At 35.2% G+C, this 20,530-nt stretch overlaps 1 protein-coding gene and 1 long non-coding RNA gene across 2 annotated transcripts in view; one reads left to right on the top strand and one right to left on the bottom strand.

The window, feature by feature from the left end:
• Window positions 1–10,293, top strand: part of LOC136026311 (uncharacterized) — a 40,681-nt gene extending 30,388 nt beyond the window's left edge. Inside the window, exons 3-4 of the mRNA XM_065702732.1 lie at window positions 809–1,246; window positions 10,056–10,293. Coding sequence (XP_065558804.1) covers window positions 809–1,246; window positions 10,056–10,097 — 480 coding nt within the window. The 3' untranslated portion in view covers window positions 10,098–10,293. The remainder of the gene's footprint in view (window positions 1–808; window positions 1,247–10,055) is intronic.
• Window positions 10,294–11,985: 1,692 nt separating this feature from the next.
• LOC136026310 (uncharacterized) lies at window positions 11,986–17,291 on the bottom strand. The gene is made up of 3 exons (XR_010617260.1): window positions 17,136–17,291; window positions 14,527–14,755; window positions 11,986–12,135 (listed from the first exon to the last, which is right to left on the bottom strand). It is a non-coding gene; the product is annotated as an uncharacterized LOC136026310 (long non-coding RNA).
• Window positions 17,292–20,530: the final 3,239 nt, after the last annotated feature.

The following is a 20,530-nucleotide window of genomic DNA, read 5'->3' as shown; positions in this document are numbered from 1 at the left end:
AAATAACTGAATTAGTTCCGGTCACTGAGTTAATTCAAGTTCACAGCACTTAATTAATACAAGTCCAAAGCAGACTATACAATCCAATAAATCCAAAGAGGCGTTCACACTTTGAAGACTAAATGAAGACTCAAAATTCTTAGCTTAGTCAAGCTAAGAATTGGCCAGGCTAATGCATCTTTCAGTAGACTGTCTCAAATTTGGCGCAGCCAGATGTAATATCTCCAACTTAAACTGAGGCTTTTCAACAGCAACATCCTCTGAACGCTTTGCTATGGTTTTGAAACTTGGCACATAGATCAAATACTTGAGAAGAAACTCCTCGCGTTTGAAAATATGTTTTTAATGCGCATTCTAAATATTCACTGGTCCAAAAAGTAACAAACGCTACTATACGACAGAAGACATCTCAGCCACTGATAACCAAAGTGATCAAATATAGGAAGTGGAGATACGTTGGTCGTGTGATTCGCATGCCTAAAACTCGACTACCAAAGGTTGTCCTTCAGTGGCAGCCACGTAGTACCAGAAGAAGAGGACGCCCCTAATACACCCTACATATATAGTAAATTATACAAAAAAAGTAAGAAAAATCTCGTCATGGATCACAGGCCTTTTTTTTCGTCTACTAATTAAAATTATATATTTTAAAGTGTGATGATAGTCTTACAGATATTTTTTGTTTTATTTTTTGTTGATTATAATATCATATTATTATGACATTGGATAACATTTATCGTATGCTATTTATTAATTTATTTATTATAATGGTTAAGTTTTTATCATGGAAGATCTGTTCTTTTCTTAGACTGCTGCTGAACGTGTTTTGTCAACAAATGAGGCAGTGCGAGTAGATGTTTTCCCTGCTCATCTTCGAGAAACGTCGTTTGACATATGGCTTCATTCATCGACAAAAGAAATAGCAGATCCAATCAGCAATACAATTGTTTCGTCGGGTGGTACTATGACCTTATCGGCTGATGGTCAGATTTCATCTTTTGTTGACATAGATCTTAAACAAGTTGATGTTGATGAATTGTTGACCAAACATCATAAAAGCAAGGAACTCTTTGAAGAAAGGTCTCTAGCATCAGAGAGACCATCGGCACCTACTTCTAGTAAGTCTTTTGAGGTACTAGCATGGGTGGCCAATCACGAACAGAGTTCAAATGAGCACCAGCTAAAGCGATTAGATTCATTGGATATAGAGATGGATGGTCATAGAACTGGGAGGATAGTGAACAAGGTACACTGAAAGATTTACTATGTTTTCTAGGGATTGACTTAGATTGGGCTATAAGAGATAAACCCACCTAAATACAAAAAATGTACACATAAATAAGCATCGTACCACATTTGTTTATGGATTTGACCTCCAGCTTGCATCAATATATAACATAATTTATTTGGAATTTAGTTTTGAGCACGGGAGGTCGTGCATCTGCCGAATCTGGCAGATTATGGGAAAGTCACGGAAAAGTGGGTGGAACCCCCTAAGTTTGTCACATTTTTTTTGGGGGGGGGGAGGGGTAGAGGGAAGAGCTAACATCTAAAATATACTTCCTCTCTTCTTCCCTCATTTTCACTAGTGATGCTCATGTTGGAACATTCTATGATTTCTAAGAGCATCATGCCCCACCCTAGAAATAAGATTTGTCCAGTCCTGATTTTCAATGTACTTAGGGTATAAAATGCTTTCAAACCTGGAAGTTCCAAATAAGGTTCAAAATTTTATTAACAAATTGCGTCATCAATACAATGTAGCCAATATATTGCTAGCCAAGAGCTGAAAATGGGTTGAGATCATCTAACTATATAATACTAGCTGTTGGGGTGGCGCTTCGTGCCACCCCAACACCTAGTTGGTGGGGGCGCTTTGTGCACCCCAAGCAACCCCCCCCCCCGCGCGCGTAAGTCGTTACGCGCCATTGTAGTTGTGTCCCTGTGTCCCACCTGTGAATATAGAAAGATATATATATATATATATATATATATATATATATATATATATATATATATATATATATATATATATATATATATATATATATATATATATATATGTTTTTAACTACGTAAAACTTGCGAATATACAACATTCTTCGATGTCCCATTGTCTGTGCATATAAATAGATTGTCAGGTATACCGACTCTTGAACATGCAACATAAAATTGTCCATGGGAAAAACAATCCGTATTCAGATCTATACCTGATTATTCTAATGATTGCCCTTGAGCTTTGTTGATGGTGATTGCTAATCGAACATTCCCTGTGTCCCCGTCGTCATTTATATATTCCCCTGTGCCCCTGGCATCCCCCTTGTAGTTGTGTCCCTGTGTCCCGGTCGTCATTTATATTCCCAGTATCCCGGTCGTCACTTGTGTCCCAGTGTCCCAGTCTGTAATTTCTCTTTGAGCGTCCCAGTCGTCATTTATATTCTCTGTGTCCCGGTCGTCATTTGTGTCCCGGTCTGTAATTTATCTGTGAGTGTCCCGGTCGTCACTTATATTCCCTGTGTCCCGGTTTTTAGTTTTCTTTTTCTCCTTTAGTTTTCAGTTTTTTCCTTTTTTTTTCTTTTTCAGTTTTTAGTTTTTTTATTTTTTGTTTTTTTTATTTTTATTTTTTTTTTAGTTTTTACCTTTTTTTTAGTTTTTTTCGTTTTTTTTCCTTTTTTAGTTTTTAGTTTTTTACCTTTTTTTTAGTTTTTTAGCTTTTTTAGTTTTAAAGTATTTTCTTTTTAGGTTTTTTTGTAGTTTTTACCCTTTCTAGTTTTTTTTCTTCTTTTGTATTAATGCTAAAGCCAAGGTTCGAGCCTGGAAACTCTCAGACCTGGAACATAACGCTTTACCAACTCAGCTACTTCGGCTTGAATACATTCGTTTTTGAATTGGTATATGATGTGTTCCGGTCGTCATTTATATTCCCTGTGTCCCGGTCGTCATTTGTGTCCCGGTGTCCCGGTCTGTAATTTCGTCAGTCGACAAACATGACGTCAGACGACAAACAACTTCATGACGACATACAGCTCAATCCTTATAATGACGTCAGTCGACAAACATGATGTCAGACACACACAAACATGACGTCAGTCGACAGACACATAGACAACTTATTTTTATATATATAATATAAATACATTTAGAAAATTGGTTGTATTATCGATCTTTCTGGAATCCAACGTATTTTGAAATAATTACTGTTTTCATTGTATATATCGTGTTATGTCATATCTGTATCATTTACAATGAAACATTAAATATGAGATGTGTATGCAACAAGTTGCATACAAATCTTATTTAAGATTAAAGTCAGGAAATGGTGATTTTTTCGGACATATACCAGTCAAGTGTAAAGTTAGACAGGGGAGATTTCTCTCTCCTCTTATCTTTAATTGGTTGTATTATCGATCTTTCTGGAATCCAACGTATTTTGAAATAATTACTGTTTTCATTGTATATATCGTGTTATGTCATATCTGTATAATTTACAATGAAACATTAAATATGAGATGTGTATGCAACAAGTTGCATACAAATCTTATTTAAGATAAAAGTCAGGAAATGGTGATTTTTTCGGACATATACCAGTCAAGTGTAAAGTTAGACAGGGGAGATTTCTCTCTCCTCTTATCTTTAATGCTTCCAATAAAATGTTTTGTCTGGTATAAGTGGTTCTTGTTTTACAGGATTCACAGACGTGTCATACTTAGTTATGCTGACGACTTGCTTCTTATTAGGCGAACTAAGGCCGGTTTAGCATGTTCTGTGCGATCCGTCGCTGATGCATTTGCAAGAATTGGATTATTGCTAAACGTAGATAAATGTGAATTTCTTATATATAATGGGGTTAGTTCGCCTCATCCTTTGGATAGTAGTTCTTTTTCCGTACCACAAGTCACTTCTTTTTGATGGCTTGGGATTTCTGTTTACAATTCCTTAATTTCTTTTCGTTTTCAGACAATTCGGGATATGCAATTTAAGATAAACTGGGGTATTCTAAAATTGCTGGAAATCGTAGAAATTTCGGGGGACAAGCACTTACAAAACTGTACTCGAGTTTTTGCGACCATTCTGTGTTATTTTGTGCTGGGTTTTATATGCTTCTGAATAAAGGTGACGTAAAGAGGGTCAAGACGGATTACTATCGGTATTGTAAGTTCTTACTTTATATACAACGATCATTTTGGAACCGAAGGTTAATTAGTAATTATCAGCCACAAATATTTTTCATTTTTCTCGGATATTTTTCTCTCAGTGGAAAAACTAAGTTCAAGATTAATTGACAAAGCGCCAATCCGTCTTGGTCCTAACAATAATCTTATTCGCCTTTAAATCTTTAATTTTCTCCTTGTACTCCACTTTTTCCCTTTTGTAAGTGGGTAAGAAATAAATTATTATTTACCATTATTACTTCTCGCTGACACGATCCTGATTTATGAATGGGACCTAAGCACTTCTTCTGGTTATTGCATCGTATGTCGAGTGGAGATCCAGCGTTTGCCATACTTTTTTTTTCGGCATTCATCTTAAGGCCAAAAGGTTTGGCAGCGTCCCTGACTTGATTAAGGCAATGCTAGAGCTTTTTTTTGAAGGACTCTAGGAAGCTGATATAGTAAGCGAAATCAAAATCTCCGAATCTTTTATTATCCAACTGGACTCCATGTCCGTCGCAGGTCCAGATAATATAATCACCGATAAGAATAAACAACAGTGGTCATATCACACAACCCTGTTTCACAACTATCTTGGTAAAAAAAATAACGGTTAATCCCGTCACTTGTCTTCACGCAGCATTCTGTGTCTTTGTAGAAAACTTCATGATTCGAGTGAGCTTATCAGGAATACCGCAGTATTGGAGAACCGCCCAAAGTATTTGAAAATCTGCCGAGTCCAAAGCTTTCCTGAAGTCTATAAAGAACTACCAAAATTTATTGCGTCATTCATTCGCTTTTTCTAGCAGCATTCTAAAAGTAAATACAAGATCAGTGCATGATCAGCTTGTCTGAAATCCATGCTGCTCCTCTCGGGGATGTTCGTTCAACGTTGGTTGGATATTATAAAGGAGTATAGTCGCCAATAGTTTGCTAGGTATGGATAAGAGGCTGATACCTGTGCAGTTTTACCCCTTTGAAGTAACGCCTTTTTTTAATATTTTGACAAGATTAATTTTGGTCCAATCCTTAGGAACTACTTCTGTTCTCCAAATTATAGAGGAAACGTAACCTATACAGTTATACATGCAGCTACTGAGCATTTAATTATTTCAGCAATTCGGTCTTTCAAAGGGGACTTTCCAGACGTCAGATTCTTAGCTGTCTTTAATATCTCCCCACTTGAGGGTTCTTTAATATCAACGGATAGACTTAGAAATGGGGTGTGTGGTATATCTGTATTTCTTGCAGGTGGTGGTCTATTTAACAACTTTTTGAAATGCGTCACCCAGGCTTCGTTCACTTTATCAGGGTTAGTAAGAAGTCGTCCAAATTCTTCTTTGACGGGTGCATCTGTCAATTGGACATTTTTTAACTATCTCATTGGTGTTGCAATACACTGACCGTCTAGCAGCTTATTCAGCCTTCTGAGCTTTCTGTTCAAGGCAACGGCGTTAATCAGCACGGACACTCTTCTTCATAGCCTTATCAAGCATAGCAATACTCTAATCCAACAGGGTGTCTCGCATCAGAGGAAAGAGTGTTGAGAGATTTCATTTTGCTAGTCCTCTTCCTGATCAGATTCCACGATTCGATGGAGATCCATTCATCCTTTGGCGACTTTTTTCTACCGAGTGTTTCGTAGGCAGTATTATTGTAGGCTTTTCTGATAGCAGTTCGAGCTGTATCTGGACTTTCATCTAACATCGGACCCAGGGTTTCAAATCTGTTGGTCAGTTTTAACACCAACTGTGACCGAATTTCTAAGTATCTCAGTTTCTCGCAGTCATAGGGCCATTGCCTAGCTGTCCTTGCTTTTCTTTGGGCTGACAACTTTACTCTGATTTTTACAGCCATCAGGCTATGGTCAGATAAGAAGTCATCACATCTAAACGCGCGCACATCACATAACGACGTCTGCCACTTCTTACCAATACCAAAGTGGTCAATCTGGTCTTTGTGAGGCCATCAAGAGGAATAAAAGAATTTTTATTTCTAAACAAGTTCACAACGATATTAACAAACCTGTAAACCAGTCAGCTGAATCTTTGTGTAAAAATAAAAGATTAATCAGACAACAATTAGAGTTTTAAACAGTTGCCACAGTTGCATTTTAGTCCCGTTTTCAGAAAAGAAGACTACTTTTTTAAATTGTATAATTTAAGGTGTAAAATCAAGAAAAATACTAACTTTAAGATGTATTAATGCATTTTCTGTCTCTTTAAAGTAAATTGTGGAATTGCAGTTTTTCAGAATAAGCTAACGTTTTGGACTGAGTCCATTGGTGAAAAAAGCCTCGATATAGTCGGAATTGACAAATTCAAAAAAGATTAGTTAATTCTTTTCAGTGCAGATTTTGATCAGTCTTAAAGCACACAAAACCTCTAGTTAAGATTAACAAATTTGAAAATCCCCTCTAATACTTGATGATCTTGGTCTTTTTTATTCTTACATTTAGTCTATAGTAACAAATACATAGTCGAGACGATCTGGACACATTTGATTCAAGTTTACAAATTGTTTTTATTTTAATCAAGCACTGAGACACAATACTGACTTGGGTATAAATAGCCTATATATAGGCGCCCAGGGATTTTCTTACCCGAAAACAAGAGCCAAGAGCTTATATGGCACTTGTGATGAGGCCGGAAGAGCCAAGAACTTCTTCCCACCAAGTTTCATCACGATCTTCCAACTCTAACTGTTTTCCAAGATTTCCGGTTTCCTCCTCCAATTCTTTCTAATGTCACCAGATCCGGTCGAGATTTAAAATAACAGCTCTGATACACAAAGTCCTTCTGATTATCAAATTTCATTAAGATCGGATATCCCGTTCGGAAGTTGAAAATACCTCACTTTTTCTAATTTTCTGAATTACCGAATTATGTACCCCCCAACTCCCCCATGGAGAGTGGATCTGGTCCGGTCTTGTCGATCACGTGTCTAGGACTTGTGCCTATTCTTCCCACCACCACCAAGTTTCCTCCCGATTTGTCCCCTCTAAGCGTTTCCCAAGATTTCCAGTCCCCCCCCCCCAACTCCCCCCAACGACACTGGATCAAATCGGGATTTAAAATGAGAGGCCTGAGTTACGAGGTCCTTCTAAATATAAAATTTCATTAGGATCTGATCATTCCTTCATAACTTAAAAATACCTCACTTTTTTCTATATTTTCTGAATTAGCCCCCCCCCCCCGCAAATCTCCCAAAGAGAGCGGATCCGTTCTGGTTTTTAATCACGTATATAGGACTTGTGCTTATTTTTCCTACCAAGTTCATCCAGATCTCCCCACTCAAAGTGTTTTCCATGATTTCAGATTTCCCCCTCCAACTCCCCCAATGTCATGGGATCCTGTCAGAATTTAAAATAAGATTTCTGAGACACGATATCCTTCTAAATATCAAATCTCATTAAGATCCGATCACCGGTTCGTAAGTTAAAAATACCTTTTTTTCTAATTTTTCCGAATTAACCGTCCTCCCACTCTCCCCTAAATTGTGGAATCGGGGAAACGCATATTTTTAATTTAATTTGGTCTGGTCCCTGATACGCCTGCCAAATTTCATCATCCTAGCTTATATGGAAGAGCCATAACTAGCAAAACCAGGACAGACAGAACTACAGACCGACAGAAATTGCGATCGCTATATGTCACTTGGTAAATAACAAATACCATAAAAACCACTTAGGTCACGAGTTTGAAATAAGTCGGTTAGAACCCTAATTTTGGGGAAAAAACTCGTGTGACGTTAGCGACGACGAAAAACTGAGTGAACTTATGTTTATGTAAATTTCAACAGCATAATTCAAATCATGTTTCCCCTGTGAGTGGTCGCATCGGTTTTAGCATCTATGACGAATGCAAAATTACACAAGAGGGTAAAACAATTTGAAAAAATAAAGAAGAAGGCATGGAACAAGGAACAGCAAAAATCACTCTGAACAGCTAGAGAAAAAGGCATTGAACAAAAAACAGCGAAGATCATATTGATTTGCAAACGAAAATGCTACACAATAAAATCTGAAGTTTGAATTGCAAAACTACAATAGATTCAAGAAAGAGAATTCTTAACTCGTCTGTGACCGATAAACAGAAAGGATGAATTAATTTTTAGTGTTAGTGACGCGTTCAAAATTACAAAAGATGACACATGACTTAGAAAAGTAAAAGAAAAGGACATAGAACAAGAAACAGCAGCAAATCATCACATTGAAATCCAAACGGAAATGTGACTTAAAACTAAAACTAACACAATAATTATTCTATTGCATAATTTAGATAGCTCAAAAATTACAATAGAATAAGGAAAAAAGTGGAAAGGCAGGCAGAATCGTCACTAGAATAACACGAAAACAATGTTAAAAAGTAATAAATTGAAGAAACCAATAATTTGCCAGTTATTAAAAAGGATCCGCAAAAAAATAATTGGCAGAAAAAGCAGCTTACCTCTAAGATTTTTTCACTGGCAAGGATTTCACGAACAATTGATGTTCCATCCGCTGTAGGTTGATTTCTAATAGAACTATCCATCCTTAACTGTAAGAAGAAACAGTAAAAAGAGATCGATTAGGAAAATACTTTGTTTCCAGCCGTTCTTTCATTTTTTGTTGTTGGGGGAGGGAGTAAGCCCAGTCTGGTTTTATATGAGGGTCCTCGTGGCTTGGGGTCTTTAGGGTGTCTTCAACTGACAAAATTCAAACTGTTTACTGGTCATTTCGTGGCCTCCTAAACCCTGTCAATCAAAAACAAGAATTCTCTTAAATCTATAGTATAATTCTGAAACTTATAATTCAAATAAACTGTCGAGACAAATTGCACCTGAATGGTTTTCTACTTCAACCCATCTGCAAATCCTGACACTTGTGGGTGTCAGTTTCAAATCAGCAACTGAAAAGCTCCTTTTTTGCCCTCTTATTGGGTCCTCTACAGCTGTCTTCCCTCTTCTGTGAAAAATTACTATTCCTTTATTCCTGGGAATGATTGCTAAAAAATTTTACCTAGCCAAGTCTCGAACAGCCAAGCTAAACATGCCCATTTTTTCCTTTTTTTAAATAAGATTTTTTCTACCAAAGTTAGCGTGGTTTTTTTATGAAGGTTCTTACAACACTTTCTAAGGCTCCACATCTATTTTAATTGCAAAGTGTTTGCTTTTTTTGTAAAGATAAGAGTGTTCACTTATTCAGCAGTATATTTAATATTCCCAACTTGGACTTGTTTCTTCTTTGGATATTTGATCTTTTAAATTTGATAAATATTGATTTTTTTTCTTCTTTTAATGATTTCTTAAAATTTAGAGCTCTTTTTCAGTGGCTCAGTTTGTTCATTCCATCATTTTAGATAATACAAAAGAGATGTGCAATGGGACCCGCCTTATTATAACTGAATTATGTAACAACATAATTAAGGCAAATTTAATTACTGGAGAGAAATCAGGAAACGAAGTTTGAATTTCTCGAGTTACAGTCTAATCTAATAAAGTTAAAGTTGGATGTATTGTTCAATGACATCAACTTCCACTTTGACCCGCATATGCCATGACTATGCATAAGTCGCGGGGACAAATTTTTGAATTTGTAGGCGTTGAATTTAGTTCTCTTGTTTTCAATTTTGGTATACGTGGCATTTTCTTGTGTGAAAAAACAATGTACCTTAAAACTTCTGCTACTTCCTGAAAAACAACCGATGAACATATTATGAATTGTGGAAGGAGGTCCTGACAACAGCCAAAAAAACTTCTTCTTATTAGAATTATGTTTATTTTCCTATTTAAATAAATGATTAATAATTATTTATGTATATGTTTATCGATTTTTCCTTTAAATTGGTTACATATTGACATTTCAGGTCACAAAAATGATCTAAACAGGTCAAAACTTTATGAAACAATTTCTGTTTTCCCCAGGTGACGCCTTATTTTACCATCAAACCTATGGTGACGCCCTGACATCCAGAAGAGGCTGTGGTTAGAAGACAAATGACAATGAGAAACCACATACAGAAGCCTGTCGTGTTTTGAGTGTCAGGGCCCAGTAGCAAAGCCGCCGTACTCTTGGTACTATCAGTATATGTATATTAAACTGTCAATCCATTTTCATTTGTTTTTGTACAGTAAATTGCGATTAAATTTTTGGTCTTCAGAAGGCATTTGTGGTGTCAGTCCTTTAGTTTTATAGCTCTTTACTTTTCTTTGAAAAGCTTATTTTCTAGAAAAGTTTTTTTTTAATAATTTATGTTATTTGTTTATTAACGTATACTTTTTTATGAAAAAAACAAAAGAGAATCAATGACAGTCTGTAAAATATTGTCTAAAATTTGAATCTGTTTTCATTGCAGGATCCGATACATACTGTCTCCAGCAGCAGCTGATAAAATAGAATTTCGAAATTCCATGTTTTGGTAATTTTTATTGGTCTAAATGTTGTCCATGCCATATAATTCTACCCATAAACTAAAATTTCGACCCTCTATTGACATCATATTTAACTTGGATGCAATAATGCGATAAGCACGCTTTCCGTCAGGATCTTCAGATAAATTAATTCGTCACGTATCCCGAATGAAATACTCTGCGGACTGATTTTTGAATCTTTACCAAAGACCTCTTGGATCTGCAAGATTTCCAAATACAAGAATCTGTGTGAAGAGTATTCGCATTACAGAAGGCATTATGGACAGTGCCGATTCTACGAATGCATCAAACCACTGTTCCTCGTCGAGTTCAACTCCACGAGCCAGGCATGTAGAATAAAGATGCTTTATAAGTAGAATGATATCCATATCATCATTAGTTACAGCAATCATAATGATTGTATTGATTGTATACATTAATTTATTTGCTCTTAGTTCAAAATCTGCAACAGCTAACCCTGAAAGATCCAACTTACTAATGTAAGTCGTTCCTGAGGTATTGTTGTGTCACCCTTTTGACAATCTACATGCTCAGAGTTCGTTTTTATTTATTTCAAATCTGTATAAGTATTTTCTGAAATTAGTTCAATATCCTCCATGACAAACTCTGTAAGTTCTAACTTCTCACACCAAACTGCTCTCTAAAATGTTTCTATTTTGCCGTTTTAACAATTTGCATGCATACTGCGTTGTGTGGTTCAGTTCAATTTTCTTCCTCAATATTTCTTAAAAATTTCACCTTGATACTAGTAGCAGCAGAAGCATTAACATGTTGGCTTTTGGTCAGCTAGACATCCTTCTCAACAAGCTCTGGAAGTTTTACTTTAATACTATTAGCTGTTCATAGAACATTGCCGATATGTCCTTCTTATGACCACTATAACCATAGTTCTAATGTAGTTCAACTTCGGCCTCAGAACTTCCTGAAATTTTCATCTTAAGACTCTTAGCTTTACAAGAAGCTGCAAAAGAAGTAGCAATTGGAGTAGCAGTAGTAGTAGCAACAGTTTTGGTGATAGTAGCGTGCATATATTTTCTTTTGGTCAATTGATCACCCCTTTTAAGCATTCTAAGAAAATTAAAACTTGCTACTCAAATCCATTCTTCAGATATGCATTTTTGACAATTTGCATGCATATAGTGTCTCATGATTTAGTTCAAATGTTTTCTCAATATTATCTCAAATTTTCAAATTTGTATACTTTGCCTCAATTGTACTAGTATCACAGTGGTAATGGTTGTAGTAGCATTAGTAGTGTCGTATTAGTAGTAGCAGTAGAAATAGATAGAAATGCATAGAAAGAGATAGAACAGTAGAAATAGATTGAAACAGGTGATGTATTGACACAAATTTAAAGGATAAAGGAGACTCATGCTGACTGTATCGCCTGCCAATACAGTCAGCATGGTAATTAAAAAAGGTAATTAAAAAGTTATACTGAAATTTGTATACTGACTTTTTAAACAGCAGTGATATGTGTTCAGTATCGTACATTTTGTGCACTCTGACGGCAATTAGGTCATTTCTGGATGGTTTATTCACAGCTTTGGCAAATTTCTGACATAAAGAGTACCTAAAACAGAAGAAAAACGAAAAGCGGACATTCTTGGACATTATTCTGACATGCAAAAAGCAAATTTTCTAATAACTCAAAATTCTACTCTGTCGAAATCACAAACATAATGAAATTGCAAAAGTAGATGGCATCAGTTTTAGACGTAATGCTGATTTTTGGGATCTCTTAATTTGTCTACCTAAGAAGTGTTTTTTCGAAAAAACAAAAACAAAATGAAACAAAAACAAATCTGGATTACAAATAGAGGATATAAACCAACGTTCCAAATAATAAACAAACGTTTACAGCTTTTTCTGACATGAGGAATACCATAAATATACAGTCGCATAAACCTATCTCTTCTGTTCATTCGTTAATTTGGAATTCACCTCCCCCGCCCCCCAGAAAAGAAAAAGAAATCAATACTTACAGCCCACTTAATCAACTTTCAAGCACTGTCAGTGACAAAAATAGTAATTTATTTCAGATAGTTTTTTTGGGGGGGGAGGGGGAATCACCGAAAAAAAAATTGAAGGCCATGTTGGAACAAAAGTGAGATCTAAAAATTTGGGTTGGGTGGAGAGCTAGAGAGCCCTCATTCCTAAAAAAAAAAAAAATCAATTTTCACAGTTGACCTAAATAAAATCTAAGCACTTGTCTGTGACAAAAGCAGTAAGTTATATGACGTAAATTTGGGAGGGGGTGATTTGAAATTTTGAAAAACAAAATTCAAGTCAATGAAGAAACAACTGTAAGATCTTAACATTTTGGCTGAGGTTAAGGCTTTAAGATTCTCATTCCCAAAAAAAACCTCCTGGCTAGCAAAAAAAAATGTGCTAACGAAGTTGATATCAGCCAAAAATTTGAATTAAAAATCCTCGAACAGTTAGACTAAATTTATTTCTAAACAAGTTTACCCACATTTTCGACAATTTTTTTTTTTAAGAAAACAGAATCGGATTTTGCTTGTTAATTGACATTCAGCAAGACGCAATGAAAACAATACAGCACTAAATGCGAATATCTTGTGAGAACCATTGAATCTGAAAGGCAAATAGTGGTGTAACGACTGCAATATGAAAACAGGTTGTATTAGACGGAATGAAAACAAGACAGCACTAAATGCGAATATCTTGTGAGAGCCATTCAATCTGACAGGAAAATAGTGGTGTAATGACTGCAATATGAAAACAGGTTGTATTAGACAGAATGAAAACAAGACAGCACTAAATGCGAATCTCTTGTGAGAACCATTCAATCTGAGAGGCAAATAGTGGTATAATGACTGCATTTTGAAAACAGGTGATATAAGACGCAATGAAAACAAGACTGCATTAACTGCTGAGTCTCTTGTGAGATCTTTTCTATCTCAAGGGCAAATAGTGGTATAATGCAAAGGGGTAGCAACAATTGAACAGTAGCTATCCACTAGAACAAGAAGGCGGTAGGGTGATCTGTTTGAATTACATGCCAATGAATGAAACTGGTACCGCTAAAAATCAGCGAATCTTGCAAAAGTCCACTCTTCATAAGTTAAGAGTCTCACACTAGTCTTCGCCAGCGTCATAAAAAAAACCTGACCTACAGAGATTATAACATACTATTTTTATAGGGTCTATTACACATACATATTGTTATTCTAATACTAATTTCTTGATTAGTATGTAATCTGTTTCAGCTCTCTTGTCCCGTAGCTAAACATTGCACTTTTGTGATTTGATTTTTCTGATTTCTTTTGTATTAATTAGTTTGTATGCGTCAATTAATAAATAATTGTCTAAACAGAGATATAAAAAAAGATAAAAATCAGATGTCTACATAAAAAAAGTGCACAATTTTGATGTCGAAAAACGCACTATAGACTTTATCTATTCGTTCCAAATGCAACAAATCCACACTACTACTGCCTTTTACTTTGCTCTTGCTCACAACATGATTTTACTTACAATGCTCACAATATCGATAAGCTTAACTCATTATCGAGAAGTGGACTTAAGCCCCTTTTGCAAAACGCCAAGGAATTTCGATGTCATGAAACACATTAATGGCTGTATCTATTCATTTCAAATATAACAGCTGTTTGTCACAATATGCATTTACTCACAATGTTCATATGGTTAACTAAATTTCACAAAAAAAGTGGACTTACGTCCTTTTCGCGGAATTTTGATGTAGGAAAACACGCTATTGACCTTATCTATTCGTTTCAAATATAACAAATCAATAGTATGAATGCATTTGCTTACAACGGCCTTTATCCTAACGTTTTTACTCATATTCTTGCACACAACTTACAAATAAGTATATAAAAGCAAAACTGTAAGAGCCAATATAAAAATAAGAACAGAATAATATAAAAATAATGTTAGATAATATAATTAAATAGGGATAGAAAATATAAAAGCAAACCTGTCAACCAGATGTTTATCTCCAATATATTCTCCGCCAAGATAGAAAGCATCATAGATGTACAAGCTTTGACGTTTTCTCTGTCCTTTTCCACTGCCACGATACTCAAATATGATTTCTCCATAAAGAAGGGTTTCACTTGGCAGTTCCACACTACAGGAACCCTCAGAGGAGAACGGTCTAACCCATGAGCCATTTTGGTAGCGGTAAACTTCACTTCGTCCCAAACCTGATAAAATAGCATTATAGAGCATCAAGAGCGTATCTAATTTTTTTTTTTTGGGGGGGAGGAGGAGGGTAAAAAAAGAGTCTTAAGAAACCCATCAAAAGTTTATTTATATGCATTTTTGTTACGTTTTTATGAGACGGCTACATTTTTTTAGGGGGGGGGGGGGGGGGGGTTACCTAAAATTTGTCTGTCCTAAAAAACCCTCTTTCTGAGCAACTTCAGGCTGTGAAATGAACACATTCCATATTATAGGCAAGGTTCGGATAAGATATTGAACTTAGAGCCAAATTCGTATTTCAATTTTTATTCTATTGATGATTTTTTTGCCTTCTAAAATTTGTGATTGAAGTCTTTATTAAAAGTACAAAAGGCCTGGAACTACCTAAAACATCAAAACAAAAAAATCAGGTTCCCCTGGGGGCCGAAAAAGAGAGCTCCTCTCGGACTAACCATAGGTTTGTTTATAAACACAGATTTTCTAAGATTTCAATTTTTTTTTCCAAATTTTTAGTGCAGTACGACATTGTCATCAGTGTTGCCACATTAAACCGTGATGAAAAACAAACAAAGCTAATTAGTAAAATTTGACAATGGATTTCTTCCCTAAAAACTGAAATATTAACAATCTGTTGATTCCTAAGACAGCTACACCATATTCTCATGGAAAACTGCAGGTCCTTATGCTCTTTGCTGCTAAATAGTTTTTTGCTCAGTTTTCACCAACAGCTCTTTTTTAAATTTAGCGCCCGCTACTAACAAAATTGCCTATCTATATACGGAGTTTTTTTTTATTAACAATTGAATTTATTGATTTTGCGAACGTTAAAAGACAATTATGGTTGTGTATGTCACAATTTAACCAATTAAAATAATACGATTTCATTTCACTATTTTTGGTGGTTTAAACCTTTGGAGACATCACTGGAATGGTGAAAGATGAATGAGTAGGATGAATGAAATGACAGAATGAGCAGAATTGAGCAGCATGAGAGGCAGAAGAATTTTCGCTGGTCCTTGTTCTTTCAATATTTGGAAATATCATTGGAAGTGGTGACAACAGGAACTTTAAGCAGAATGAGAAGGATGAGCAAATTTACAGAATGAGCAGAATTGAGCAGTATGAGAGTGAGAAGAATATTCAATGTCCTTGGTACTTTAAATATCTGAAGATGTCGTTGAAATAGTGAAAACAGGAATTTTAAGTTGAATAAGCTGGATGAGCAGAATTGAGAACCAAAAGATGAAAAAAAAATTTCACTATCCTTGGTACTTTGAATATTTCGAAATATCGTTCGAAATGTTGAAAACAGGAGCTCTATGCAGAATTAGCAGAAATGAGCAGCATGACAGGCGGAAGAATTTTTACTATCTTTGGTTCTTTAAATATTCGGAAATGTCATTGGAAGTGGTGACAACAGGAACTTTAAGTAGAATGAGAAGGATGAGCAAATTACAGAATGAGCAGAATTGAGCAGTATGAGAGTGAGAAGAATATTCAATGTCCTTGGTACTTTAAATATTTGAAGATGTCGTTGAAATAGTGAAAACAGGAATTTTAAGTTGAATGAGCTGGATGAGCAGAAGTGAGAACCAAAAGATGAAAAATAATTTTCACTGTCCTTGGTACTTTGAATATTTCGAAATATCGTTCGAAATGTTGAAAACAGGAGCTCTATGCAGAATTAACAGAAATGAGCAGCATGACAGGCGGAAGAATTTTTACTATCTTTGGTTCTTTAAATATTTGGAAATGTCATCGAAAGTGATGAAAACAGGAACTTTAAGCAGAATGAGCAGGATGAGCAAAATTACAGAATGAGCAGAATTAAGCAGTATGAGAAGGAGAAGAATTTTTCAATGTCCTTGGTACTTTCAATATTGGGAGATATCATTGGAAGTGGTGAAAACAGGAATTTTAAGTAGAATGAGCAGAATTACAGAATGAGAGACAGAAAAATTTTCACTGTCCATGGCGTTTTCAATATTTGTAGGTATCATTTGAAGTAGTGAAAGCAGGAACTTGAGTAGAATGAGCAGGATCAGTAGAATTGTCGAATGAGAGGCAGACAGATTCTCATTGTATTTTATACTTTCAGTATTTGTAGATATCGTTGGAAGTGGTGGACAGGAACTTTACACTGAATGAACAGAATTGCAGAATGAGCAGAATTAAGCAGAATGAGAAGCAGAAGAAATGTCTACTGGTGTATCAGGACAATGTTACCTAATGCTGCAGTCAGTTTCTAGTAGGAACAGTTAGCTCTATTTCATACCATTCTTGTCAGTCTACCAGTTCGAATTTACAATTCTAATGCAAAAAAAATCAGTACATCGACTAAGCACAATTTATAAAAGAAACATAAAAATCAAAGTAACTTACTTAAGTAGAAAGTCCTTTCATGCTTTTCAATGCAGCCACCAACAATAAAACCTTTCCAATCTAGGAGAGACCTCACAGTTGTAGCAAGGTTAGATTTGTCTAGGAATTTATCCTAGCTAGTCAGCATCTTTTCTTCTGTAAGTTAAATTCAGTATTTAACCAAAATGCAGAAGCACTTAACAGATGTTCGGCTTACTTTCATACAGAAAGAAACATGTATCAAGGTACATAATTTCAATAAATAGACTATCTCATTTTGCTGTTTATCCTTATCAGACCTACATTATGGCTTGTGCTGCTTTATTGCGTAGTGCATTTTGATAAAAAGTTGGACTAACCTACTGGGCCTTATTAAGATGTGATTTTTTTGTATATCGTTTGTATGTTTTTCTCCTTCTCTTTACACGTATTGTTTATTTTAGGTTAGTTTGTTCGTTTTCTTTTCCTTTTTTTTGTTGATAGTCTTTTGGACGTGGAGGCAAAATAATCGAACTTTCATTAGCATTGGTGAAAAAAGTCATACCATTTCATGCATAGTTCAACTAAAGTGTCAAAGTTCTTGCAATAGCCTGCTAAAAACCATAGTTAAAATAAAAAAGGCATTATTCAACTACGCTGAACAAAATTACTATCTCAAAATTTTTTGAAAAAATTTGTATTTGTGTACCAGCCATTCTACCATAGCATGCTTATTTTACAGATTCTATCTTTATCTTTAATTTTAATAAGTTTTTAAGATACTTGGAAGTAGCGCTTCCCTCATCTGCAGATTTCTCCCGAAGAAAATCGTTTTTTCAAAACTCTCTGAAAATTACCGCCTGTAAATAAACGAACGATAACAGGAAATACAAGTTGTTAATTTTTAGACAGATTTTGGAGAGCTCTTTGCTCTTTTGGTGATAATTTCCGAATAATCGCGAATAGTGCCACAAAAGTTACTAGTTTACCAAAATACGTTCATTCCTCTTTTCTTACTTAAATAAATAGTTGGAATTCGGAGCTTTTCGCATAAAAATCATCTTTATCGTATGCCTAAAACACATATTTTATGAACAACTACTTTTCAGTGACAGAAAAAACCACAAACAAATACATATATCATTTTTTCCATTTCCTCAACAAAATATAAGTTCCATTTTGAATTACCGCAACCTTAATCTTCTAATATTTAAGCACGCAAGAATTATGACATCAACCATCTCCCCTCAAGGCTGTATCCAGGGGGCTAAGGTATTTGAGCCCCAACCCCCGAAATTTTTGTAAGACTCATAAAAACGTAGCAAAAATGCATATAAACAAATTTTTGGTGAGTCATACTCTAATCACTCCATTGTCTGATAGAGTGATTTGATATATTATGAATTTTTTTCCGATTCTTTATTATTTTTATTAATTTGTGATATATCCTTTCTAATTTACTAATTTGTTTACAAACAAATATTGTGCTTTCTATTATTTTTACTAGATAAGTAAATTGATTAAACAAAATAAAATAACTAAATTTATTTTAAGTTCTAGATAAATAAAATTTGTCTTAAATAATAAGTTAACCTCATATTCTAGATAAATAGAACATATAAATTGATGAAAACATTGATGTTGCTGCATAGCATACACATCCTATTATGTCATTGGCTAAGTCTATCTGGAAATAAACATACGACATCACAACTTATAGTTGCAGATTGAAGGGAGGAAGGCTCGAGATGCCGAGTGCATCTAGGATGGATGTTGATAGGTTACCAGGTTGACAGAGCCGTTGACTTGGTATGCCCTCCATATGCCTGTTATCCGACAACCCTAACTTCTAGCTCTTTTATAAAACTAACAGGCCTTAAAAGCTATAATAAATAACGCAAGATTTAGGTATTGATAGTTATATTTTATATTTTAACGTTTATTCAGTCGGAGTTGGTTCAATTTAATACCGGCTAACGTTACGCTGGCTTATGGAAATTTTAGTTTCAATATCAAAGTTGTGGGTATACACCACAACATATAAATACGAGGAAGTACAAAACTTTTCTTCAAAAGTCTGACTTAATAGCTAGTGGCTTAAGCGATCCACCCACACTAACCACCTCCAGAGGCACTTTGAATACTTGAATAGATTTTACTTGCAATATTACATTGATTTAGCTTGATTCAACTCCAAACGCTTATACACTATTGGTGAACAAAGAAAACTAACCAGATGAATCAGATATTCTGTATATGCTGTTGAGGTCAATGAAATTACATAAACATGTCAAACAGATAGAAAACAATTTTATTTTTGTATATTAGGGTAAAGTACGATCAAAACTCGAAACGAACAGAAATTACCAAACATTGGAAAGGAGTGGCGGTGATCAAATCAAAGTTCAAATAACATCCCATGATATTTCATGATTCAACTCCAAACGCTTATACACTATTGGTGAACAAAGAAAACTAACCAGATGAATCAGATATTCTGTATATGCTGTTGAGGTCAATGAAATTACATAAACATGTCAAACAGATAGAAAACAATTTTCTTTTTGTATATTAGGGTAAAGTACGATCAAAACTCGAAACGAACAGAAATTACCAAACATTGGAAGGGAGTGGCGGTGATCAAATCAAAGTTCAAATAACATCCCATGATATTTCGGGGGGAGAGCGGCAACCCTGTATAACTATCGACCATTGTGCTCTTTTGGGTTTTAACTACTTCTTACTTGAATATAAAAAGTTTTTTTTTGCTATTAAGTTTTGACTTGTTTGTTTTTCAATATGGAAAGGAAATCATTCTACTGAAAAAACATATATGGATGCAAGTCAAAGAGCCGGTTTCCCTGGATTGGGTCAATGGCGTTATTTGGGGATGGGGGCAGACCAATCCTAGATTTTATTTCCCCTTTTCCCAGGTTTTTGAAAAATACCTTTTCTGGTATTTTCATTGAAAATTCTTGTTTTTGGTATTTTCACTGAAAAAATGGCAAAATTACCCCCTTCTAGAATATATAAAACGCATTTTGCCCCCACCCCCATATCTTCGTGAATTCACGCCCATGATATTGATACGTCGAAAGTACCTTCGTTGGGCTTAAGACACTTGCCTCTCCTAGGAGGCATGTTCTGCTTAATAACCATTAGACTTCCGCGAGACTTCTCGCAAAGGACAAATATCTCTGCATGAGCTCATATCATATGAAATATATCTCAAGCTTTCAGACCCTGCAACGGGCAGTCAGCTTCATAGGCCGACATTCTAAAAAAGTATCGTTTGAACGATAGAATTAGGTAAGTTTATTACTTACTGATCCAGCCGTTCAGGAACGTGAAAGGTCCTGATGGCTAAAAATTTATTCATGGGTATAGGCTTTTCAAGTTTGGTGTAAGTGTAGGAGAAGCTGTAGTAGTACCTTCCC

This window comes from Artemia franciscana, chromosome 4 (genome assembly GCF_032884065.1).
Source record: "Artemia franciscana chromosome 4, ASM3288406v1, whole genome shotgun sequence".
In the NCBI taxonomy this organism is placed as follows: Eukaryota; Metazoa; Arthropoda; class Branchiopoda; order Anostraca; family Artemiidae; genus Artemia; species Artemia franciscana.
The sequence above is the reverse complement of the archived record's forward strand: the minus strand, read 5'-3'. Positions and strand labels throughout refer to the sequence as shown.